Below are 27,406 nucleotides of genomic sequence, written 5' to 3' on the forward strand. Positions count from 1 at the left end.
TGAAAATATGAAAATAGTGTTCTTGTCCAAATACTTATAGACCTGACTGTATTTGGTAATAGAGAGCACATGATTTAAAAGTCCATTCACGTACATGACCGTGAGAGCACAGTAATAGCAGATTTTAAAATGTTTCAGACAAACCCATAACACATACTGCATAAAGCTTGCTTAGGTTTACACATGCACAGCCTTGATACATCCACGTGTCAACTAACTGTACTTTTATCATTTTGGATGTTTTAATTAACCAAATATGAAAAGCACATATTCAAACAATGCTTACTTTTGCTCCACTGTCTATACTGAAAACGCATTATATTGTGTCTCAAAAAATTTAATTTAAGTTTTTTGGCAATTTAATTGAATTCAATTCAAGTTTGAGGATCTCTCATATTTTCTATATTTTCATTACATATCAAGTGGCATATTCCAATCCATGTTTTTACTTTAATGACTATGGCTTACAGCTCATGAAAATAAAAAATAAAAAATAATTATCTTAAAACATTACAATATTCCAATTTGAATACATTATTATTCATACAGTACACATGCCGTGTATATTTCAGGCTAGGACAGACACATGAACACAATCATGGGGAATCATGAAGTGCTTCCACTCCATGATTCCCCTACACCCTCTACTGTTTGCAGAATGCTGTATCAAGGCATATTCATTGAAAGAGTAAGGGCATTAAGATCCGATGCATTAAGAGCCGCCCCATGCACTGACATCTTCAGGCTCCAACTGTTGCATTCCTAGTATTAAGCCACCCTTGAATTAAAAGCAGTTTCAGACGTGTCTTACCTGGCCTAAGGAGAAAAAACTGGGCTGTTGCTCAGTTTTCCAAAGTCTTTTCTTTCAGATGAATGTAAATATTGCAGTTGCAAATTTTGCCCAAAAACCAAGTTGCTGAAAGTGGCGTCACAGGCAGTAATGATTTGGGACGCTGGTGTTGGTCCACTGTGTTTGTCAAGTGCACAGTCTACATCTTCCAGGACATTTTGGAGCACTTTATTCTTTCATCTGCTGATGGGCTTAATCGAGATGTCAATTGTGTTTTTCAGCAGCACTCAGGACCTACCCACAGGGATAAAAAAAAAAAAAAAATGTAAAAAGTATTGAGTGCATAAAATACCATGCCTTTCTGAATTTGGACATTTTTATATTGTAAATCCTATTTTAATTGACCTTAGAAAATGTTCTAATATTTAGAGATATTGTATTTTTAATTTGTATGAGCCTTAAAATATTTCTTTTTGATGTGTAATGAATCTAGAACATATGAGCGTTTCACGCTAAAAAAAAATCCTGATTTTCCTCCCATTACATAATTTTACGCCCATATACAGTAGAACCTTCTAACCTGAAAAAAATCAGGAATTGTTTGAATAACATGGGAAAGTGTACTTAATATTGACATCCAAATTTAACTTCTTGGTGCCAGATACCACAACGCACATTCAGAGAACTCCAACAATATGAAACAATTATGCCTTTGTACCCCACCACAATGGATTTACAATGCAGCAATAAAAATCCAGTTGAGTGTAAACTTTCATCTTTGAGGCGTTTGACAAAAATATTGCTGCGGTGGCAGAAGGGAGTAAGAGTCAGGTGAGTATAAAAGAACGGGCACCTGATGGGAATGTGTCTGATTATTAGCTGTCCTTTGCAGTGAGCCAGGGAGCAGGAGAGAGAAAGCAGAGCTTACTCCCACCACTGTGTGTGTGTGTGTGAGAGAGAGAGAGAGAGGTTAAAGCTTACAGAAAAATAACTTGAATTGAAATCTTCTATCCCCCATCGTGTCAAAGACGTTTGTGTCACAATTGCCTTGACCATTAATGTATTACAACAAATGACAGTATCCCATTTTTACATTTCCAAGTAATTGGACAACTAATTAATAATATGTTTGATGGAGGACCTTCACATTACAGATGGGTAGTGACTCAGTACATACTGTGAAAGCTACCCAAGGCAAAGTAATTCAATGATCCAAAGGGAAGAGTCAGTCACCTGATCAGAAACCAGTTGAGCATGCTTTTTCCTTACTAAAGGCAGAACTGAAGACAGAAACACACAAACACAAGTAGCAACTGAAAGCAGGTGCAGTTAGGACCTGGCAAATCTTTTGTAATGTTCAAGGGCAAAGTTTTTGCATCCAGGCATTTAAAATTTGCCTAAAATTTATTAATTTTTTTCTTTCATTTACTTCTGAGCCCTAAAGAAGGCTACAGTATAACTAAATAAAAATGTTCTTAAATTATCTTTTTAGGTAACAATTACACCTATCACAGCATAACATAATATTCCTTTTTTTTTTTTACAACGTTAATATGATGTAATTCTCAGTTTTTAACACAGTACACATAAAGAAACAAACAAACAAAAATGTTTTATGGGGAAAGATAGTTTCAGTGTTTCAGTCTCTTGTTATATTTGTCATAGCTTACATTGACAGTATTTCGGTCTCCTCGTCTAAATATACCATGCACATAGAACACATCAAGAAGGTGCTATAAAGCTCCTCAAGCTAGATCTCAATGACAATTGTGAGATTTGGTAATTCTATATGGGAAAAGTGGCATTTTTGGGTGCATTATCAGACCAGGGGGCTTATTATGGAGAAAGGCCAGCCCCAACTACACAATAAGGGAACGTTAGTGCTTCCTGGGGTTCTGAGTTTTATTAACACATTAAAAGAGAATTAAGCATGCTGTCCAGCCCAAATGACTTACCTCCTGAAAAAGGACATGAAGCATCTCAGCTGCTACACTTCCTTGACACCAAATCTAAAAAAGCTCCCCAATTTATCAAAGTGTCTGAAAATGGGGTACCCCAGAGTCAGGGCTTTGTTCTCACAGTGGTTTGGGGAGAAGCCTGAACTCCACCCTGAAGTTTTTTATCTCATGCAAGTTGCATATGTCTCAATGAGTGTAACTATGACATATGGCAACAGAAAACAACTTGCTGTGAAACTTGGTCTTGAGGAGTGGCTGCACTGGCTGAGGGGAGGACGCCATCCAGATTTGTTATCTACACCGACCACAAGAAACTGGAGTGTATAAAAACTTCAAAAACGGTGAGCTCCAAGCAAGCATTCTGGACACTATTGTTTACCCTCTTTTACGTAAAAATCTCATATTATCCCAGATTCCAAAGACATCAATGATGTCACGAAAGTACCAAGTTCCAGCCTGCCAGCAAACAGAAAAAAGCATACTGCTAAAATTTCACTCTTTTTGAAAGATTATGCCCTTCTCTTTTCAAAACAATCCCATTACTCTGCCTTATACGTCTCTAGCTATGGGGAATCCCAGCAATGAGAAAACACTGCAGCTCCTACAGGGAAAATATTGGTGGCTAAACATGCACCTAGACATTCACAGGTAAGCCAAAGTACATCCAGCACTTCCAGCAGGTAAACTACTCCCACTACATACACACTGGTAGCAATATTAAGTCCATTAAAGACCAGGCACTGTTCCAATAACATGATGACTATCATGGTAATAATGAAGTTGCTCTTCAAATCATTACACCTAATTCCTCTGCCCAGTCTTCCATATGCCATTAAAACAGCTGCCATGTATTCAGATACTTTAGCATCCTAGAAGTGATCAGGGAATGCTAAAATTCATGTAAAATTTCCAGCAAGGAATCATTAAGAAATTTAAGATACTGGTTATACCATTCCTAACCCAATGGGTAAATGGAGAAGTCCACAAGATTTTTGAGAGTACTTTATAAATCAAATAAAAAAAATGTGCATAGCTTATCCACTGGGCAGAATATGAAGAGAAATAACTAAATCAGATAGAAACCCACCTCACCTGATTCCAGTGTGTCCTGGGGTACCTTCCACCACTGTGTCCTTAAAATGCCAACCCCACATGGGGTTGGCCAAGACATACCATTTCTAATCCCCCACAATTCCATAGGATAGGTGTGCAACACTCAACAATGGACATCAGGACTTTATACTCATCCTTCTGCACAAATCTGATGCACCCCACACTGAACTCCACACTGAAGAACCCCTGTCTGTGGGTGACATTGCTTTTTACCTGAACTCTGGTGTACAGGCTGAACATAAGAGGGAGACACATATAATCATGCAAACTGTGCTCTACAGTGTAACATAAGTAGTGGTCAGTTAAGTAGTGACTTATACAAGATGATGGATTCAACCACCTGCCTCTACTGGAGTTTCTCTCCTAACAGATCAGGCTCATATGGTTCTATCTACAGTTAACTGTTTCTCTACAGTATGTCTTACTCTTACAACCGCTAAGATCCTAAACAGTCTGGCATTTAAGTAAAACATTCTATTACAGACTGTCCTTTTTACTATCTCTGAGATGACAATCCTCCTCCTTTTCTTAATCAGTATTTGACATACTGTATAGTGATTAGCTGCAAGATACTTTTGTCTTACCGTGAAACAAATTGTAATGGTTTGCTTCCTACCTGAAAGGTTGATCATATCATATCTGCTCCATGTAAACTCTCTACTGGTGTCCCACAGTGCTCAGTTATTGGTCCTCTTCTTTTCTCCTTTAATATTTAAACTCTGTTTGAGGTCATATCTTCACATGTTTTTTTCATAACACTGCTCATGTGGATAACATTGGACTCATCCTTTCAAGTCAAATCATGTCAATTTTATTTGTTGTAGCGCTTTTAACAATGGTCATTGTCGCAGAGCAGCTTTACAGAATAAATAAATAAATAAATAAATAAATAATGGAAATCCTCTCCTTCTCTACTGCAGCCACTCATGTTTCTGTTGAGATCTTAGCATCCCTGGTATCTTATCATAGATAGCAGCTCATCCCATGAAACAGTTTTCACACTAGGCACAATTGCTTCATACGTCGCATATGATTGCTCCCCACTAAGCCAGCTTTCACACTAGCAAAATTGTTCTGAACCTGATTTCATGTGCTTATTTACATAGGCCAACCATCATACTATGCTGAATATTATAAAATTTTGAAGACAATAAAGCTCTTAAAGCCTAAACAGTTCCAGCATTTTAATGTTAGCAGCAAAAAGTATATATATATATAGAGAGAGAGATATTGATAATGTTACATTACATTATATTACAAGAAACCAAAAGAAGCTAAATGGCATCTGCAAAACAAATGACTTACTGTAGGTTATGTCACTTACTTTAAGTAAATGGCTTTGCTTTAGACGTAAGAGCAGAAATATGAATATTAAAAACAAAGTTTCAGAGGAAATACAAAGAATAAAACATGCTCATCTTTAATAACAATATATTAAGAAGCCAAGGGATCTCTTACCAACAATAGCTAAATCAGAAAGATTTGTTACTCAGTTTTAAAAGAACAATCACTCCAGAAGCTCATGCTGTTTTGAAATTAATTGTTCAAATAGATAGAACTGCTTTCATATACTGTAATAGGGAACAAAATGCAATGTTTATAATTTATTGGGGATAGTTTCTCCCTGATGGGGTCAGGGCACAGGGTCAGCCATAATACTGGACCTCTGGAGAAGCAGGGTTAAGCGTCTTGCTCAAGGGTTCACAGTGGCAGTCTGATGAACTGGGGCTTGACCTGCTGACCATTTGATCAGTAACACAGTGCAGTGCCCACAGTGCATTAATCTACTGAGCTACAGTACCTCTGCCCCTGGCAAACCCTGCAACATGCAGGCAAGGATTCAATATACCCAAAAAGGCTACTGTATGTAACCAAATATTACCACCAGTTACTTGCATAATGTTACTATGGGCAACATCATTGAAGACTTTTAATAGTCTCCGAGAGTTTTACGTCGATCAGTAGACATTATGTTACAGATGTATATTTACTAAAGGTAAATTCAATTATGGTGTGAAATTTCTCAGGGTAAAATATAATTTACTCAATTTATGTGTATTTTTCTGTGCCTTCTGTGCATTGCTGGTTCAAAGTCATTGTAGGCTATTTTGCAAGGCATTTTCCTCTTTTTTAATAGTCCATTTTCTACTTTGGAGCAAATGGAATTTAGATGTTCTGTGAAGATGTCACATTTCAGTCCATTGTGACGATATACAGTCAAACTCAATACTACCTTATGTGAATGGATTAAAAAGCACAGGTCGGCTCAGCAAAATACACTATACGAACAAAAGTATTTGGACATTAGAACCTGCAATGACATTGTATGCAAATACACATACCTCAATATGGAGTTGGTCTCCCTTTTGCAGCTATAACAGCTTCCACATGATTTTGAAGTGTTTCTGTGGGAATTGTGTCCATTCAGTCTGTGGAGCATTTAGGCACTAATGTTGGATGGGAAGGCCTGGCTCGCGATTTCCATTTCAGTTCATCCCGAAGGAGCTCGGCGAGGTTGAGGTCAGGGCTCTGTGCGGGCCATTCAAGTTCTTCCACATCGACTGCATTACACCACGACTTTATGCACTGGGGGACAGACATGTTGCCACAAAGTTGGAAGCATTGCAGTGTCTTGTATACCTGTTTTGGAACTGTATACTGAAGCATTAAGATTTCCCTTCCCTGGGGATAAGGGGCCTGATTGAAACACCTGAATTCAATAAATAACAGGCCAAATACTGCCTTGGGTCTGTGTGCATGGAGTTTGCATGTTTTCCCTGTTGCTTGGGGGGGTTTCCTCCAGGTGCTCAGTTTTTCTCCAACAGTCCAAAGACATGAGCTTACTCTTATGCTCATCATCTGTAATGCTTTAGGGCACAAGGCGGGGTACACCTTGGACAGGGTGCCAATCCATTGCAGGGCACACACATACAGTACACGCACTCACACACCACAGGCAATTTGGGAATGCCAATTAGCCTAATCTGCATGTTTTTGGACTGTGGGAGGAAACCAGTGTACCCAGAGAAAACCCACGAAGCACATGAATCCCAGGGCGAAAATCGAACCCAGAACCTAGAAGTTCAAGGCAACACTACTAACCACTAAGACATGCAATGTTTTATTCACAAGGATCAATGTGACATCGGTTTTCCTACACATAAAAATCTTTTAACTTTTTGTTATATAGTACAAGACAAAAAACACCGTGTCATGATTTTTAAAATGTCTAAAATGCATAAACTATTGTATACTTCTAAACACATAATCAGCTAATTAGTGATATCACATGGTTAAAAAGGACGCATTAGTGAGGAAAACCATTCCGCGCAAAATGAGAGAGGGGATGCTTTATAAGGGATTCCTACGGACATGTCCGCGGATCTCGTGCGCGTCTCGGAGACACGGGATTGGTCACCACGAGATCCCCACGAGCGCGTCACGGCGGCGTTTAAAGCCCCTCGCGAGCGCGCTTTCGCCCCTCATTCATTCATTCATCCAGCTGCCCCGCGATGGTGTCGGAGTGACAGTCGGCATGGCCGGGGTCACCGTCACTTACGGCTGCCGTGACTGCTCCGTGTCCAATTTGACTGGGAGCTCCGCGCATCTGCGCTTCGACGAGGACGACGAACTTCTGAAATACATCTGGAGTGGATACTTGTATCCGAAGCAGTACGAGTGGGTCCTGATTGTAGCGTACATCGTTGTCTTTTTGTGCTCTCTGATCGGAAACACATTGGGTAAGTTTCAAATGAAACAGTCTTATCTTGTTTCGAACACGTGTCCAGTGGTTACCGCCTTTTAATCTAAACTGGGATTAAAAGGCGCATTTATTCCCCACCGACTGTGTGCTTTATCTAATTCAAAGTTGATTTAGGAGAACTATTTGGTTTTATTCCTATCATTATCAGTGAAGATGTCTGTCTTGCATATATATATATATATATATATATATATATATATATATATATATATATATATACTGTATATATATATATGTGAATGTGGAATATGTATATGGAATAAATCCTACTGCGCACAACCTGTTTGAGTGTGTGTGTGTGTGTGAAGATTTCTCAAATGTATATGGACTACTGTAAGGAATTTGTTCACAATATTATTCCACTTAAAGCCTCACTGGTGTGATTCAGTCTACAATGCATTGATTCATCTTTGTCATTCTGGTACAAAAACTGCATTTGATGGAGTGCAGTAATGTATTTTAAACATCAGCCACATCTGTATGCCTGTATATGCAGCTCTTCTCTCTACTTATTTGCATGCCCTGTAGCACAGATTTGGATGCCGGCGGAATATTTCATTTCCTATATTTTAATTTGCTAGTTTGTTTTTGATGTTATGTTTCTGAGACTCAGTGCTCATAGGCAGTGGTGGGAATTGATGCTATGCCTTTGATTATATTACATTCACATGATGGAGATGGTTGTTAAAGTGGGATTTCTGTATTTTAAGCTTATAGCCAATGCTCCAAACTGGAATGGAATCCAAATGACGAAGGATGCTCTGTACATATTTAAATTTGAATGATTGTTTAATGTTTTACCTTATACATTAAGGAGACTGCAGAAGATTTTTATTTATTAGTTTATTTATATGTTTGTTAATTTTTTTTCATTAATTTGCATAATAAAACAATACGTTTTAGTACTGTCTTTGGCAATATTTATCCTCTTTATTGCTCTCAGTTATACAAAGAAGTCCAATCAATCATTGGGCTCTCATTATAAATGCATTATTAAGTGCTACAGGGGGTACATATTTAAATTCTATCTTTATATGTTGTGATCACCTAAGTAAAGATTTGCTGAAAATTGATTTAACAGGTGTGTTTTTAGTAAATTAAATATTTGTATTTCCAGGCATATTTTGAGGCAAGTTTCCACTAGGTGGATGGTATCTTTCATTAACTGCTAGAGATTACTGATCCTCTAATTATATAAGTAATTAAGTATGGTATGGCAAATGGGTGAGGTTTATTCCCTGTCCTGATTCCACGTTGAAACATGGTTTTAAAATAGGGTTCTGATTCATTACCATTTATTTATTATTATATATATATATATATATATATTACTGATCTTTTAGTCTGGGAAAAAGAGGCACAAAGAATTGCATAATGACATAAAATACCTAGTACCCTACTGTATATGTTAATCAAATTCAATTGCTGTGACTGGGTTTTCATATTGTAATGTACTTAGGTAAAGACAAATAAAAAAGTTAAATAATTATTGGCATCTCGTTATGGGCATCATACAGAATAAGGAAAATACGCAAGCTGGTACTTTAAATTGTAAGGTGTGTCCCAATTATAGGGGAATAACATTCATAAGTCTCTCACAAAAAAAAATCTGCCTGGCAACTATATACAGTATGTGGTTTCCATGGACAGTATAGCAAAATACATCTAAGGGTGGGTAGATGTTCAGTGTGATGTGTTAGAGATAGTATATTGGCTTTAATTTGCAAGGCCATATATCTTATAGTTGGTTTGTAATGTTCAGAGATCTCTATGAGGAGCTGGAGATGATAAAGTCTGAACTGACCTTCTTAGTCTTTTACTACTATGACCTTGTGATGGTGGGCAATCCTCCCGGACAAAAGATCATATAAAATTCCTTATATGACTATCACAGTGGTGCTAAAAGAACAGCACCACTTCAGCACTACAAATATTGTGGATCAACAGGGAGGACATAGCAGGCAAGTTGAAGAAATGCAGCACGGCTGGTAAGCACTGTGGCTCCTCAATCCTTTGGAAAAGAGGGAAACGTATAAAAGGGAGCCAATTAATCACATAGCCTGTAATCCTGACACTAATCCTTGTGTTTTATTTTTATATGGAGACTACTGACAATTACTCCCCTCCTGTTAAACTAGCTTTGGTTCCACCCGCACTGAGGAAAATCTGCGCTGCCACTGCTGACAAGTTGGTCCTTGCTCTCTCCTCACCATGCTGGCAGACACAACAACCTTCATCAACAGCCTCCCCTAATCCTGCTCTACAATGCCTCACCCCTGAAGAATAATGAGAGCAGAAGACAGAGACCCTGGCCCATTTTCCATTAGGAGACTCCTTCTTAAACACTTGCTGGAGGTGAGGCTGAACCCACAAATAGTAACATCTAGCTCACCATCATATGGAGAGCCATATGAGAAGCCAGTGCCTCCTTTCAAAACTTACTACTGTGTATAATATGGAGGTCTACATCCTGGCCTTTGAGAGAATGACCATGAGAGGGAACTGGAAACTACTCATGGTTTTCTCCAGAATGCTGTCTACTTACTTCACCTGAAGTGTGAAAGCTGCTGATTATGACATGCTTGAAGAAGAGGTTCTTTACTCTTTGGGGTCTTTTATTTATCCAAGCTGCTGCCAACTTTCAGCAGGCCTACAAGGTAGGTAGCAACCCCAGACAGCTGCTACAAGCTCTGCTACACACCAGCCAATGTCGATTGCAACCGAACAAGATAATGGGCCAAGAGGTTACAGAACAGCACAATAGATAAAATCCTTAGGGTCCTGCCCCTAAAAAAATTCCTGAGGAAAAGCTGTTGGCATTTGTTTATCTACCACAATGAAACAAACAATATAGACTGGTGATATGCATTTTTCAAACTGGCAATGGAAAATAGAGCTCAGAGAAGAGAGATGCCCTCCATGGTGCTGACCTATACCATACATCACCTGACAAGTCCGTGCAAACTAATCTGAGACCCCAGCGAGAGACCAAGAAACTTTGGCTGGTCTGTTGTGTACCCCCTGCTACCTTCATGTCTCAAGCACATGCAGTGACAGTTATGCCATCTCCAGAACGTATGATTACCCTGGCTTGCTCCTCCGCCCTGTGGAGGTCGGTCAAAATGTACAAGGGATAATGAGGCCATTTTGAGGCCATTGTCACTCCACTTGATATATACATTGTTTTGAGACTGCATTTGCCACAACATACCAGATACTGAGAATATTTTATGCAGGGCAGAGTAATCTGCTCAACCTTGCGCTACCTGCACTAATAGTAGATCCATACCCCACCAGAAATTACAAATCACAACCAGTCACTTTTAGGCTACATTGGGCACAGGCTCACCAAAATCCACTCCGAAATGTTCAGTTTTGGTGTGCCTGTGTGCTCTGTAATTTGACTTCTTACTTGTAGTGTAACTGATCATTACAATTAAGTATGAGAGGCTTACATGCTTCGATTCACACCAATCCAGATCATACATCTGGCCAGGGACCATTTGAAAAAGAGACTATAGTCTCAATATGATTTCCCCTGGTTAAATAAAGGAAAAATAAAAAATAAAATAAATAAATACAATTTTGAAGGTTTATGCAATTATATTTCACATGAATTATAGGTGATATTTATTTTATACTGGGACAAACAAAAATATACAACATTTTAAATAGTGTCAAACAATTGAGCTTTATAAAATAACAGTTTACCTATATTTAAATTTAATTTACTCTTCCTTTATGTGTATATAAGCATACATAACATCAGTCATAGAAAAATCGTACCCATCCATGAAATTTGCATTTTAATGGAATAAATGTGTAAAGGCAGATGTACTTTTTCATGTTACATTCACTTTTGTTTTGCATTTTTGTATAACTAAATCTCAAGTGGCACTACAGGTAATGCATGTTATACATAGTTAAATACAGTTTAAATTTATTGGAACTCTCTCAAAACTAATGTAGGTACTAAAAATGAATGAATTAATTCATTAAGCATTCATTATAAATACCCAACTTTTTTTTATAACAGTATGTAAGAAATGCAAAACAGGAGTGTGGGGTGGAGGGGTTGTCCCTGTATTAAAACTATGAATTAGATTGTAAACACAAGACAATGGAATGTGTATGGGCCGTGAAGGATTTTAAATGAACAACTTTTAAAAAATAAAAATTAAGCACAGTGGCTCAGTGGTTAGTGCTGTGGCCTTGCACCTCTAGGGTCCAGGTTTGAGTCCTGCCTCGGGTCTGTGTACATGAAGTTTGCATGTTCTCTCTCCCAAAGCGCCTTGTGATGTATTGGCACCCCATCCGGTGTGTACCCACCCTGTGCCCTAATTCTCCTGTGTTAGGCTCCAGGCCACCCATGACCGAGTGTACAGGATAAAGTGGTATAAACAATAGTAAGTACGTGAGCTACACCTGGACAAACAGTAGAATAAATATGTATTGTATTTTATTTTTAAGCAAACAATACCTGTAAGGGATAAATGTTCTTTTATTAATTATATAGTTCAATAAAGAACCTGGTCATGATGGGTTTTTTTTTTTCTTTTTTGGCAGGGATTTGCCAGGTTGGCGGTCAAGCTTTTAGCACTAAATTGTAAAGAAAGAACAATAATTGTTTTACAAGGTCAGACACCTGTATGGTGGTTTGAAGTTATAATAGAAGGGAGCAAGGGAAAATTAGAGGAGTCTGTGTCCTTCCTTCCTGCTGATGAAAAAGGAGGGATTTGTGGTTATCTGCTATTATTTGAGGCAACACAGATAAAAAGGGACAGATGTCGTAAATGAATGGAATCCAATGTAGCAATCCAATCCACCATTGCACCGCCATTCCCATAGATAATTCTCGCCTTTTAATAGCTTTACACTGTATAGTGCTACACACAGGGGAAAAGTGGGTGGTAAGGATGTACACCTGAGCAGGATTTATCTAACAAGTGCTGCGTGCTTCAGTGCCACAGCAGGAGCAGGGATAAAGAGGGGAGAAATGAGAGCCATAAGCTAGACAGCTGAGCGACACAAAGCCAAGGGTGTGCATGTGTGTTTAAAAGTGAAAGTGATGAGAAAAGAAAGCCTTGCAAGTTATTTCCTCATATCCAGACCTATAATGACATGGTGTTGTTTTAAACAACAACACCTCATCAAGTAAAATATTATTTTGGACAGACGTATTGTGATTAAACTAGCATTTTAAGATATGAGATCGAAATGAATTCCAGTTATGCAAGCCTCTTTCCTCTTGCAGTTATGACTGATATGTCCCTTGATGCCACATTCCACACCTAATGATTTCTCGTACAGTAGACAAATACATAAAATTTCTTCGGTAAGAACTGACCAAAATTTAGGAAGTAGTTATAAATGTGTGGGTGTTGCAAGCCCGTTAAACTTGAACTCGAATCAAGATGTGTATGTGAAGGTGTGAGTTTAAAGAATCATTAACTATTACAGCAGTAATTTTGACTGTTGACACCAAGGCTACCTTGACCACCAATATCATCACTGTGAACAGTCTGGGTCAATGTAATTCACATGACTGCAGGATCTTTACATATTATAACACCACTGTATATACGTATTCACATTTTTGCTCACAGACAGTAGTATACAGTAGGTGATCAGAATGTACTGTACACTGACCTCTCAGCATCTTTGATATTACTCAATGAGTTCACCAGAACTATAACTACATTAACATTTATCAGTATTGCACATTTTTTGGTAGATGTTTTAACTACAATTACCCAATTCTCAGCAATAGCAGGTTTGAGATATAGTATATTGCATGAATTTGTATAAAAAGAGTGACTTGATCATTACTTAGCAGTGTCTGCACTCCCTCAATCGGCATTACATTTCAGTTGTCAAGTGTGCCCTATAAACATGGCTACAGTCTTTACAGAACTCATGTTTATCTGGTTACTAAAGCACCTGGACTCACACAGCCACAAGATTTAAGGAATCTCTGCATACTCAGTTGTGGTGACCTATTAGCTGTGTGGTCATACAACCCACAAGTCATTAACCCATTGATCGTTTCACTGGTTTTTGATTTTGTTTCTGGTTCTACAAACTTGCTCTCTTGTGCCTTAGTCCACTTTGTCCTGCTTGCTGATATTGGGAGAGATGCAGTCACACACACACACACACACAAGGATTTAAGTCTCGAGTCTTAAGCCAAACACTTTATGTCACATACTTCTGATACATTAAAGAACATAAACCGTTTAACATGTTCTGGTGAGATCCAGTAGAACAAAGAGATGAAGTTGTATAGATATCTATCCAGAGATGAAAGATTGTGGGAGAGTTAATAGCAGAACAAAGAGGAAGACGGGAGTGTGGGAGAGTTTATGCGTTAAAAAATCAAATGAAATAACATATCATGCACTATAACCATAACCCTTATTTACGTTTGCTATAATTTAATAATCCCCTGTCCTTCAGACAAACTGCACATTGAGGTATGACCATGTACCTGTCTGAATTTAAGTGCCGAATGTATTGCTCTACATGATGCTTGCTATCATCAGGAAGTTCCTTCCGGATACGAGTGTATATAATGTAGTATTTTTGCAATTTTGGACAAGGTATGACAGCATTTAGAAAAGCAGACAATTAAATGCATTTACTTTATTATTTTGTGGGCAGTGGTGGCTCAAATGGTTGAGGCTGTAGGGCCAACCAGAAGGTAGGGTGTTTGAGTCCCAGCTCCACCAGGTTGCACTGTTAAGCCCTTAAGCAAAGCCCTAAGCTCTATCTGCTCCATGGGTGCTGTTTTCTGGTTGGCCAAATTTGTGGAAAATTTGTGAAAATTCCAATTTCCAACTGTACTTCAGGATGGATTCATGAACTTAATTTGAGTAGTTTTATTGGTGCATAATGTTTACTTTTACTCCTTTAAAACCTACAACAAATATTTGTACTCCTTCCTTCCTTACATAGTGCATAGTGTTGCGTTACATAACCACATTGGTGTGTAGCATTTGAAATGGTAATATCAGCATCTGCTGACTATTACATGTAACTGCACGATTTTCCTTAGAGGTCTTCGAGTTTTACTTAAGGAACATTTTACCTGAGATGTCTCTGCTTTTACTCAAGCACATGATTTGTGTACTTGGTCTACCACTTTATGTAAGAGAAAGACAGAAAGAAACAGAGTTGAGAGCTCCCTGGCAAGTAAGGCACTCAATTCACTATCAACAAACCTGAGTGAACTCATAAGACCAGGAGGAGACAGCATCCAGACGTATCAGTTCACCATAAAACTCTACATGAGTTCCCCAGATCTGTTCCTTTAACTAAGGAAAATATTCTTAAAAGGCTTTAAAAAGAAAAAAAAAATCATCCTAGTCTTAAACACTGTCGCTGTTCCTGAGAACTAAACTCTAATTGGATAACTACATGGCTTAGTAAGCTCCTCTACCAATTAAACATGGTTGCCTTACAGTATGTAACTGTATCCAGGAGGACTAGCTCATTTGATGCATGGACTTCACAAGATCTCTGAAGGTTTTCTGTGGTTATTAGCAGCAAATCAGAATTAATTCTATAGGTCGTGATGTGAGGTCTCCAGGGATCAGACTTGATTATCCACTTCAGTGCGGCAGGGAGCATTATCCTACCGAAAGAAACCATTGTCACAAGTAAGTAAGTAATGCATACGCATCAGGACCACCTATTTCACTTGTTCCATGGTGATTCCAAGGTGGCTTTTTTGGCAGTGGACAGGGGACAGGCTTATATTCAATAAGCTGCAGTGCATTTTGAGTATTTTTTATTAATTCTTTCTTTAATCACAACCAGTATTAACTTAGAAGTAGCTCTTCTGTGGTATCAAAACAGACAGGCTATGCTTCACTCCCTATGCACATCATTCAGCCCCCGAACATACAGTATGGAATGCTCTGACCCAGTCGTCTATCTATCACTGTTTTGCGACTGTTTTACCCTTTCCCATTGATCCTTCAATTAACACTTCAACTTTGAGAACTGACTGCTCACTGTAACGAACGAATTGTACTACTTGACAGATGATAATCCATATTATTTGCTTATCTTGTCAGTCGTTTTAATGTTATTGCTGATCAGTGCATCATGTAGTTTAAGTCTTTATAGCTGCAGTCCTCATCGGGCAAGAAAATTGTTCTGTTCTTACCGACACAACTGATGAGTCATTCTTTCTGTAATCTATTCATCATTATACAATAGTTAGTTCCAGTCTACCGATTTGATTGGATAAGTGACTTTGACAGTGTCAAAATATAGCACTACATATTGATGTTTGTAGGACTTTGCTTGTCAATGTTTGCCGCTTAACGTTTTCTATTTTCTTTTTCTATTTTTAAAATTATTAATACACTTACCCCCGGCTGGTGGGATCTGTTTATTGATTGGCAGCATGCAATATTTAATTAGTTGGGTAAATCTTGTCAGATTTGACAATGATTGTGACTATAATTTTAGGACTTGCCATTGTGCACAGATTCCTAGTAAATTTCTATTAAATGTCAAGCGTACACTTTAATGAGTTCTGACCAGCACTTGTTTTTTTTCTATTACCAAAAAATAATAATAATTTGTAAGTGACAGTATGTCATTGTGAAAATGTCACTATCTGCATTCCTACACTCTTGCACTCTTGTTCTTTAAAGAAACAAGAAAATATATATTTAAAATGTTATATTGCCACCTGCGCCCATTCTCATGGAAATGGCATAAATATTCAAAGCAGTCTTGTTGGTGCATGCCATAATCACCAAAATTGCTTATACTGTACACCAACCTACGTTAAGTAAACATTATTACTATATTTTGACATGTGATGTATGAAAAAGATCACACACAACTAAACAGGCATTATCTAAAAATACACTATTGTAACAGTGAGCTTCTTTAATAAGCACTTACAAGCAGGTTATAAGAATGCGGTCTTAGTGAAGTTACGCTCTGTATAAGCAGCATGGATGCATGCAGTGCATGCAGATACGCGGAGCAAGTGACACAAGCGATGCTGAGCAAGCAGTGCAATGCAGGCAGGGACAGCAGAGTGTGTGCGAGAGCAGGAGATTTCTTCTTGGTGAGTTGGACTCAGACGTAGTCGAATCTGTGGCGACAGGTGAAAAGTTTTAGAAAATAAACAGATATTCTCTTCTTACTGAGTGGAAAGGTCCATTATGAGCAAGGCGTAAGTGAAGTTGGCATTTCCTGATGAGCCTTCAGCCCTGGTGAGTTGGCCCACCAGCTTGTTAAGCATACAACGCCACTGGCACACCTTACACCGCATGCACAGTGTTGTGAGTGCGAAAAGCGCCTGCAGTGAGTAGCCCACTGTCACACTATACAGTATGGTCAATATGTTTGTGGACTCCTGACCCATACATTTACAGAGTACAGTGGATCCTTGGATTACGAGCATCATTTGTTCCGGAAGTAGGCTCATATTCCAAAACACTCGTAATCCAAATGAAAATTTCTTATAAGAAATAATGGAAACTCAAATTATTCGTTCCACAGCTCCAAAAAATAAATACATGAAAATAATTACCATAAAATATTAAGTAAAAATAAAACTAATTAACCTGCACTTTACCTTTAAAGGTCCTACACATCATATTTTTCATTAAATGTTAATATGATCTTTAGGGTCCTAATGAAAAGTTTGTATTATACGTTAATTAAAAATTCAAAAGGATTGTGTAAAAAAAACACTACTTTTACCTGGTAAAAACTAGCTCTGTTCTCAGCAACCTGTTTGCCTCAGCAACATGCTAATTTAAATGCTCATGACCTCTGCTGAGCCCCCCCCCCCCCCCCCCCAGTTCTGTGGGGCGTGACACGTGGGGTATAGCCACAGAAGTGTAGCCCAGTGCGGGCAATGCTTTGTGGGTAATGCAGTCCAAACTGGAAAACGCTGTAATATAGAGCCTGAGCCTGTTTTCTTCAGTCGTTTTTGGTTTGATTTAAGTACGGAACCTACGCGGAAGTTTGTAATATCGCCTGACAACGCAGAAATTAAAAGAATGGACATGCATCGACTCGATTTGTCTCTCATCACTGCATGGGCATGAATTAACGGGCTGTTACGCTGCCGCGAGCAACAACAACAAAAAGCGGTGAAACTTACTGAGAGAGATACGGACGCGATGTGTTTACTGATGTGTTTACATGACTTCTTAATCTTCTAAAGACATCGTTATAAATCATCTAACGTAACACATCGTAAGCATAATATAGTTTTCCGACTACGTACACAGTTTGCAACTAGACAGTCACCTTAATGCATTGTTTATTATAAACGGGCGATTAGGAATTATATAGAGACGGATGTACATAGAGAAGAAGCCATAACCATGTTCTATGAGAGTATAAGTTAACTTACACTCCGCATTCATCGTGATTATTAGAAAAGGCGATCTGCAAAGAGTCATAGTAAAATAAATCACACTCACCGAGCCTGGTGAAGATGAAGCAGGAACACGAAGCGTTAGTACAGATCCATTTTTAGGAGCAGCTTCCTAGTAAAACCTGCTTTATATTGACCCGCGTTTATAAAGCAGTCTGGTGAAAAATGATTATCGCAAACATGAACGCATTTAGGTAAATCAGCGGGGACGTTAGCTTTAAAAACTAAATTCAGCCACTGCCTCCTCAGTGGCTCAGATACCTAACCCTAGGTAGGTACCCTAGGTCACTAACCCTAGGTAGTGAATGACGACTGCTGTGTTCGCTATTACACCCAACAACTGTACATCACACTCGCTTAGGCAACATTTTGCTCCAGCGGCGAAAAACAATGGCCGACAGCTTCTTCTCACTCGGGGCGGGTCTTTGCTAAAACACCAGTGTCAATCAACTTGTGTAGGAGCGGCCTCTGTCGTTTTGGCGTCACATCGACAGGCATTTGTGATTGGCCTGATTTCAGAAGGGGGATGTTACTGTAATAAACGAAAAGAAAACCACTGGGCGGCTCTTTATCATCGTAGAGTGGTTGTGTACGCACTCTCCTAACACACAGTTCAGTCCAAACAGCTTAAAATAGTGCATGTAGTGCTGTATGACCCCTTTAAAAAAGTAAAAATAAATCACGACAGATAAGTGTTTTCGTTTGTGCACGCAGGTGCTGTGTACCTTATGTGTGTATGTGAATCTAAAGTAATCTCCCATTTTCCCCTTCTCGTCCTACCGCCCTCGTCTAACTGCTCTTCCTCTTGGGGGTCTGCATGGTGTCCGATGACGCGCACGCACACAGACACACACAGCAGGCTAAGAGCAGGCAGAGAAAATGGATTTTAACCTCTCTAATGAGACTTGCTTTTGCTTTACACGCACGCTGTTTACACACGCATACAGACACCAAATAAAATATGTTTCACATGCACATATTTATGGTCACAGTGTTATGGTACACAGTACACGCGTGCATGGATGGTAAATACACCCAGAAAGGGACGTGCACTAAGATCGAGCAGGGGAGACGATTACTCACAATTTCGCAGCACAAGAGAGAGATAAAACCCGTTGGTTCATTTGTGATCTTGTGACCCTCGGCGTCAAAACAAGAAGTGCATTCGTGATACATGATACTCGGTACTCGTAAACCAAGATTTGTTTGTTTTCCACATCTAAATTTATAAAAAAATCTTTGCTCGTCTTGCGAAATACTTGCAAACCGCGTTACTCGCAATCCGAGGTTTTACTGTATGTGCAATTTGGACATTCCATTCTAGATTTATTCGCCCATTTGCAATCAGTGTTTTGGTTCCTCCCAGAGGTGTACTGTAGATGAGATAAAGGCTTTGTGCTGGGTTTTGTTCAATTCTACACCAGCCTTGACTAACCATGTCTTCATAGAGCGTACTTTGTGCACAGGCGTATTGTTATGCTGAAATAACTATGGTTTTCTACTTTCAGTGAAGAGTGAAATTATTGTCATAGAGCAAACAAAGACATCTGTTATATGCAATAATATACTCTTAGGGCTTCCAACTTTGTTCCAGTAGTTTGGGCAAGACTCATACATTTTTGATGTACCAGTTATATAATTGGCTTATTCTTATCAAAATGGGGTTCACCTTTTTGATTTAAAAAAAAAAAAAAAATTTGATAGAAATACTGGATTTTGGCTTCTCTAGATGTGATCAAATGAAAAACTTATGCTTGACATATCAATTATTTAATATATTGTACTTTCAAGCAATTTCTTTGCTTCAAAGGGAACAGGGTTAAATGTGTCTGCATGCACTGCAAGATAATATGGTTAATAAAGACTTGCTCTTGAATGAGATGGAGTACAATGTTGTGTCAGTGGGCAACCAACAACTGTTTTTCATCAAGTGTAAATGTATACTGTACAAGAGAGACTGCGCAATCAACCCTGTACTGTAAGAATACTGACAGAAATTTGACAGCACACTAAAGCAGAATGAATTTCTATCTCACACTTAAGCAACCTTTGTTCCATAGGATTTCTATATGTCACTAATGCACAAAAATTGACTTATTAATTGTGTGCATCAACCGAAAAATGTGTTCTTTTTCAGTTTGTTTTGCAGTGTGGAAAAACCATCACATGCGCACAGTGACCAACTACTTTATTGTTAACCTGTCCTTTGCTGATATCCTAGTCACCATTATTTGCCTTCCTGCAAGTCTTGTAGTGGACATCACAGAAACATGGTTCTTTGGAGATACACTCTGTCGGATCTTACCTTATTTACAGGTAAGTGTGTGAAAAAAGCAAATAAAGCAGTAGTGAATGTATTTTCATATTTAAAGTAGTGTTGAAAGGCAGATTATTTTTACATTTTATTTTCATATGTTAATATTAATAGTCAAACATTTGTTAATACAAATTTTTTTACCGATGTTTTACTTACAGTAAGGTCTGGTTAAATCATGAGAATACTAATATGTTCAATTACCTGTGAAAAGTAATCAGCGTTGGTTTCAAAGACGTTTGTAGTTATACTAAAATCCAAGAAAGTTTAATAGACTTGGTGTGTGGACCTTAGCTTATCTTTGCTACAATACAGAGGAACCAGTCAGATCTTTTACCTGAAAGCTCACAAGCAGTTTCAACAAATATTCCTGAGGTTAGTATTAAGCCTTTAGCTTAGACCTTTTAATAATTAGGACAAACATTTACTCCCATCAGCTTTATGATGGTGTTTTTCCTACAGGCATATTTCACTAAGAAACTGGGAAAACAACAATTTTATCCCTTCACTGATCATTAAACATAGATCAAGATCACAAGATCATTCTCCTGCCGTATAAGATATCCAACTCCCCTGCAAACCTCACGAGCTTCCAAAAGAATGCACAGTGTGTAAATGTAATTGTGCCCACCAGGCGTGTACTCTACCTCATGCTCTCAGTTCCCTGGGATAGAGTCCAGACCACCTGCGGTCTCACCTGCAAGCTTACATCAAACGTAGTTTTGGAAGATACTGTTTAATCTGGTTCCAAACCTACTACAGTATGTTCGGATTTTACTCATTAAAATCTCTATTCAAGAAATAAATAAATAAATAAATAAATAAATAACAAAAAAAAAGTAGAATGTTGTTAATTAAAGACCGAAAACTCAAAAATATTTGACTGACAGTGTACACAAAACATTTTTTTTTCTTTTTTTTTTTTTTATACAATAGGTTTAAAACTCCAACTTGGGATCAATTTTTTTTTTCCAGTGTTGATTTGCAGGCCTATCGTGTGAATATTGATACAACTCGTATACTGCCACAAAAAGAGACAGGTAGACAATATGCAGGTAAACTATTTAGAAACATTGGCAAAGACAAGCACACTTCTTTGTTTTTATCTAAGAAAGTTATGAAAATCTGCTGTTTATTTTTCTCCCTGCAAATATTATTCAGTTACAACCATTTAAAACAGTTTAGTTACACCAGCATCTAATGTGATTTCATTCCGCCTACAGCTTCACACGACATATGAAAAGTATGTGTTGATACTGTATGAAAAGTTAGTGTTGAAAGCTGTACATGCGAAAGGTGTTTGTTCCCCCTCTTTGTAGATAAGACCCATGAGGAGTCAACAGGCATTCCTTTAAAACCCATAGCAGTATCAGTTTCCCCAGCCTTAAAAGGCAGACATATAATTTTAAGGAGAAGCTTGGATTTTTTAAGACAATGCAGAAGTAACCTTGTCTTTTTATTCAAAATATGAATATATAACTACTGTAAAAATAATCTCACATCAGAAGTGGTTTTAAGCTAGTTGAATGGAACATCATGTATAATCCATTCATTTGACTTCATTCATGGGAAGAGAAAAAACACTGAACCTTTTATGTTTTAAAAAATCAACTTTGAAGTATTTAATTCCTATCCTGTTAATTCATATTTTCTTTCCTCTATACTAGCAAGTTTATATTAGTCAGAGTGACGGTGGGATGCATGCACCCACACATTTATATAGCCACTCGCACCTAGAGAAATTAATCATACTGTAGCTACTGTACTTTAATCTAATGGAAGGAAACCTGCATAGACCTTGGAAAACTTGAGAAAGGATGAAAGAAGACTTATACTTCAAAAGTCACATTTTCAAAGCCTTTGTTTGTTGTTGGATTAACTCGGTTGATGGTATGGAAATGGAGTTTTAATACATTTGTTACTTATTGTACTTTTGGTTGACATCATCTACACTGCTTTATATTCATCAGTTTTTTCTTTCTAATCTTTTGTTTGTGCCAGACAATATCTGTGTCTGTATCCGTTCTGACGCTCAGCTGCATTGCCCAGGATCGGTGGTATGCTATCTGCCACCCTCTAAAGTTCAAGAGCACTGCAAAACGGGCTCGTAGGAGCATCATCTTGATCTGGTTGGTGTCCTGCATGATTATGATTCCCCAGGCTGTCGTCATGGAGTGTAAAAGCCTGCTGCCTGAGCTTACCAACAAGACAGTTCTCTTTACTCAGTGCGACGAACAGTGGGGAGGTAAGCCATCGAATCAATCTGGGATATACACATTGGCATTTATGGAATTTGATAAATGGACGAATACATTTGCCTTAGGAATGTTTCACTTGTTAAATATTAGGGTTAACATTTAAACAGCCAGTTAGGCAAGTGTAGGAATTGATCACTAAACATAAAAAATATATGAATATTTTGGATTAATAGTAAGCAATGTCACTTCACATCTCATGGATTGGAGACTTGAATCCTGCATCTGGTCCTCAGTGGGACAAGTTTGCATTTTCTCCCAATGCTTGGTGGTTTAGCTCTGGTTTTCAAAAACATGCCCCATAGGTTACGTGGTGTTCTTAATGTTCCTATAATGTGTGATTAGGTGTGTTAGTGTGTGTGCCTGTGCCCTGCGATTGGTTAGCACTGAGTCCAGGGTCTATCATGCCTTGTGCCCTGTTATAGACTCCAGGGTCCCTGCAACCTTACACAGGATAAGCAGCACAAATAATGGATCCGTGGACATTTAGTCAAACATGCTGTTTTAGAATATTTTTATTTAATCTGGTTTCAAAATCTGCTATGAGCAGTTAAAACAGGTTTTGTTGGATTTTAGGTTTACAAGCTAATTCTTTTTTCTTTAAATACTAATTTTTAGATCCCCCAGAAGCCTGTACACAAAATACTGGCTTTAATATGGTAAAGCAGAAAAAAAATATCACAGTTTAAAAATGATTAAACAGAGACAATTAACTAGCAAGCCAATTTCATTTAATGTATTATTTTAAATAAATTGTACAGCAAAGATCATAATGGTACACCACTTAATTTATGAATGAACACAAAATAAAGGTCTCACATTTTATTGTTTCGTAACAAGTTAACAGAGGTCTCAGAGGTCCCCCAATTGTGTATTGTATTTTAATGCTCCAGCTGAAATACCATTTACTGTAGATAGTGCATTTTTGTCATCTCTCAAACTGACTTCTTTTGTGCACGTGCTCTTTCAGTGTAATCAGTTTATTTAAGCCCCAGAAAAATTCAAAAATAAAGCACTGAATATTTATTTCTGCTTGAGTTCTAATTTTTTTTTACACACAGGAGACCAATTTATGTGCATAAAAATGACTTAAAAGTCTATTTTATATAATGTTTCTCCTTTAAACTATAAAAAATATTTGCAACACAGACTCTTATGTAAAATTATGCAGAAGATTTTTGTTGTTGCATAAGGAAAAGGAAAAACAGACTGCTTCCTTAAACAGATGCAGGATTGGTCAGCTAGCATTTCTGCCTTTCTAAACAGAGACTTTGACACCTACAATTCATATTAGCATTAAAATACAATACACAATTGTGGGACCCCTGAGACCTCTGTTAACTTGTTACGGGAGCCCACAATCAAATTAGTATTATTTGAATTAAAAACATCTCTTTTCTCAACATTTTTATGAATGTGGTCCTTAATAATAAATTTTCTCAATAAAATGTGTGCATATGTGTGGCTGCCCTCTTATATTACAGATGAGATCTACCCCATGATCTACCACACCTGCTTCTTTATTGTCACCTATTTTGCCCCTTTGTGTCTGATGGTTCTGGCATACATCCAGATTTGCCAAAAACTCTGGTGTCAACAGGTAAAATATTTCCTACCACTTTATATAGTTTCATCATAAACAAAAATAAATGATTTGTGTATCTTGTAGGTTAAGTTTTTATCTTGTGTGCACAATTTATTAGCGTCTACAAACAGATTATTTATCTATTTAACCAACAGAACAACCCAAAACCGGAAGAAAAGCATTGTTAGCTGCATCAAGATACAGGTTTATCCAGAACCATTATGGCCACTACCTTGAAATATCATTTCAAATTTAATCCACAGAGAAAAATCTGAATTAAACCTTCAATCCAATTTAAAGAATAATGAATGACTGGTAATTATAGCCATTTCTAATTAAGTAGCCTGCAGCAATAATGACCCTTTCCAGATGACCCTGAGGGACCCTTAGGTATTATCATCCATAGTAAGCTCTCCGGTATCTTAAGTGCTATTCTGAACGCATCATCTCTGGAATAGCGTGGCCTGCCATGTGTACAAAGTACTGCTTTAAAGCTTTTTTCTTTCTTATAAGATGAACTGTGATGGACTGAAAGTTACATAAGGTAATTTCTGATAAGATTCCAGGGAGCTCATCAGTGGTGCAGAGAAAATGGAAATCCCTGCAGTGTTCAGCTCAGGTTGCCGGTCCTGGTGAGTCAGTTAAGGTCAGGACCAGTGCAGTGCCAGCTGAGATCAAGCCAATGAAATCTCGACGGAAAACTGCAAAAATGCTGATGGTGGTGCTCTTTGTCTTTGTCATCTGTTACCTTCCCATCAGCGTCCTTAATATCATGAAAAGGTACCTTCAGGCATCTATACAGTATGTATAGATATCAGAGTTCTCTAAAGTTATGTTGTAATTGTTAATGTTATTCCAATAGAGATTAAGCTTGATATGTTAATGAAATGTCTTCATCAAGGCATTTCTTTAAATCATAGCTGTCCTTTTAATGTTGTTAATCCTTTCTTCTGTTTAGAGTGTTTGGTTATTTCAAGAACACAAACAACAGAGAGACAGTGTATGCCTGGTTCACCTTTTCCCACTGGCTTATATACGCCAACAGCGCCGCCAATCCCATAATCTACAATTTCCTCAGTGGTAAGTTTCTGAGCTGGTGCTCTAATCTGCCTGTACTGTATATGAGACATTATCTCCATCTGCTGGACACATTGAAGCTTTGCTGGAAACTTTCTTCCACACCATATCACTGTCAGCTATGGTTGAAATAGATATCCATAACTTTTAAAAGACCACTGTTTTTCAACAACATCTGTTCCCATGCAGTTCAAACAGTGTAAACTCAATTAATATTTAATGGTTCATATTCTTTACGGATCCCTGATATGTATCCATGATACAATACTTCAGCAACTTATTGTAGCCAGCCAACTCGATGGCATGTTTTTGGGAACGTTATGGTTACTGTGGGACCCAGTAACCCATATTACTGTATCCCCCGAGGTCTGGATCAAACAGGAGCCCTGGAGCTGGGAAAAAACAATGCTACGTGCTCCTACATTTAATTCACATTATTATTTTTTTTTACTTACACTACCAATGAAAAGTTTGGACACACCTTCTCCTTCAGTATTTTTTCTTATTATTTTAGTATTAATACTGAAGAAATCCAAACTACGAAAGAACATGTATGGAATTATGTGGTAAACAAAATTGTGTTAAACAACCCAGAATATGTTTTATATTTGAAATCGTCCGAAGTAGGTACATTTAGCTTTGATGAGTTTGACATTAAGCGTATCTCTCCTGCTTGTTGTTCTTCTGAAGTAATGGTTTCTTTGCCTTTTTTTCTGATGAAACTGTTGGTGACTTTAAGGTCAAAATTAAGGGAACACTTAACCTGCATTTTCATTGCACGCCATCACATCTGATTTGCACTTAGTAGGACCATCTTCTGTTTTCCAATGGGAGAGAGACCCCAAACACATCTGTAGGTCATGTAGGAGCTATCTGACCTCCACAATCAGCTGGTCTAAATCCAATTGCGATAGTGTGCAAAGCTGTAATTAAATCACATCTTTGTTGAATATATAATTTCATATTTGATCTGTCATCATTTTAGTGTCTTTAGTATAAATGTACAAATTAAAAAACAAGAAAAAAAACACAGAATAATAAGGTGTGTCCAAACTTTTGACTGGGACTGTATATCCTAATAAGCAACACATGGCAACCTGCACATTGCTTGTGCCAAAGTCCTAGAAGAGTAACAAGACTTGCTGGCAATTCACCTTAAGTCACATCACTAAATAAAACAGTTTTAAATAATAAAAAAAACAGCTATTAAATAAATAAATAAATAAATAGAAATAAAAAATTAAGTCATTTAGTCATTACTTTATGCACATAGCTCTCCATGTACACTATCACATTTATTTAAGGCAGTTTATTAGTGTTTGCACAAGCTTGCATTATTCATTTATCTCTCCGACTTGCTCACTTGTCATGCTGAGAGATATTTGCTCCACATAATAGCTGTTTGCCAAGGCACATTTAAAGATCTTAACATATGGGCTGTTTTCACGAACATTCACCATTTAGAGATAAAAATGTCACTCTTGGTACTTAGGATATCCATCACATAAAATGCAGTGCTGATTTCAGAAGCTTATACTGTATTTCGAGCTTTTTGTGCTTGTGCCACTATTCACACAGGTAAATTTCGAGAGGAGTTCAAAGCAGCCTTTGCCTGTCACTGTTCAGGTCGAGGGGAACGAAAGGAAAGGGTGAGGACCAAGATGGGCACCGACAGCCACAAATCCCTGTCCACGCAAGTCAGTCATTTCGACAAAGTCTCACGGATCTCGGACCAGGTCATGTAGCAATGATCTGCAAGAGTTAGAATTGCACAGCATGCCACTTCACTACTGGTTTATAGGACAAAGCAAAGACAGTGAGGGCTCAAGGGCTCAGACTTACTCAATTGATATGCAAGATGAAGTCATATTTGCTTCAGCGTATCACCCACTCATCAGAGGGAAAATGGCATTCTGCATCATTAAAGCAGACAAGAAACCAATGAAATTGTTGTTTTTTTATTTTTTGTTAGGATTATTAATTTCCTTTCTTGCAATGCATTTTGAACAGAAACCGCAAAATGTTAGGATCGTATTTTAAACAAAACATGCCCTTTTATTTATACGTCACGAAGATTTTACCTTGATAAAAATGCAAGTTTATGTTTAAAACTTTATAGTAGTTCATTCTTTAT

At 37.8% G+C, this 27,406-nt stretch overlaps 1 protein-coding gene across 1 annotated transcript; it reads left to right on the top strand.

The window, feature by feature from the left end:
- The first annotated feature begins 7,381 nt into the window (after positions 1-7,381).
- Positions 7,382-27,217, top strand: hcrtr2 (hypocretin (orexin) receptor 2). The gene is made up of 7 exons (XM_053502684.1): positions 7,382-7,601; positions 20,179-20,357; positions 22,357-22,600; positions 24,095-24,210; positions 24,755-24,975; positions 25,154-25,275; positions 26,851-27,217. Exons 1-7 carry the CDS (start codon positions 7,397-7,399, stop codon positions 27,015-27,017), a joined length of 1,254 nt encoding a protein of 417 aa, XP_053358659.1. The 5' UTR covers positions 7,382-7,396; the 3' UTR covers positions 27,018-27,217.
- Positions 27,218-27,406: the final 189 nt, after the last annotated feature.

This window comes from Clarias gariepinus, chromosome 8 (genome assembly GCF_024256425.1).
Source record: "Clarias gariepinus isolate MV-2021 ecotype Netherlands chromosome 8, CGAR_prim_01v2, whole genome shotgun sequence".
Taxonomy (NCBI): Eukaryota; Metazoa; Chordata; class Actinopteri; order Siluriformes; family Clariidae; genus Clarias; species Clarias gariepinus.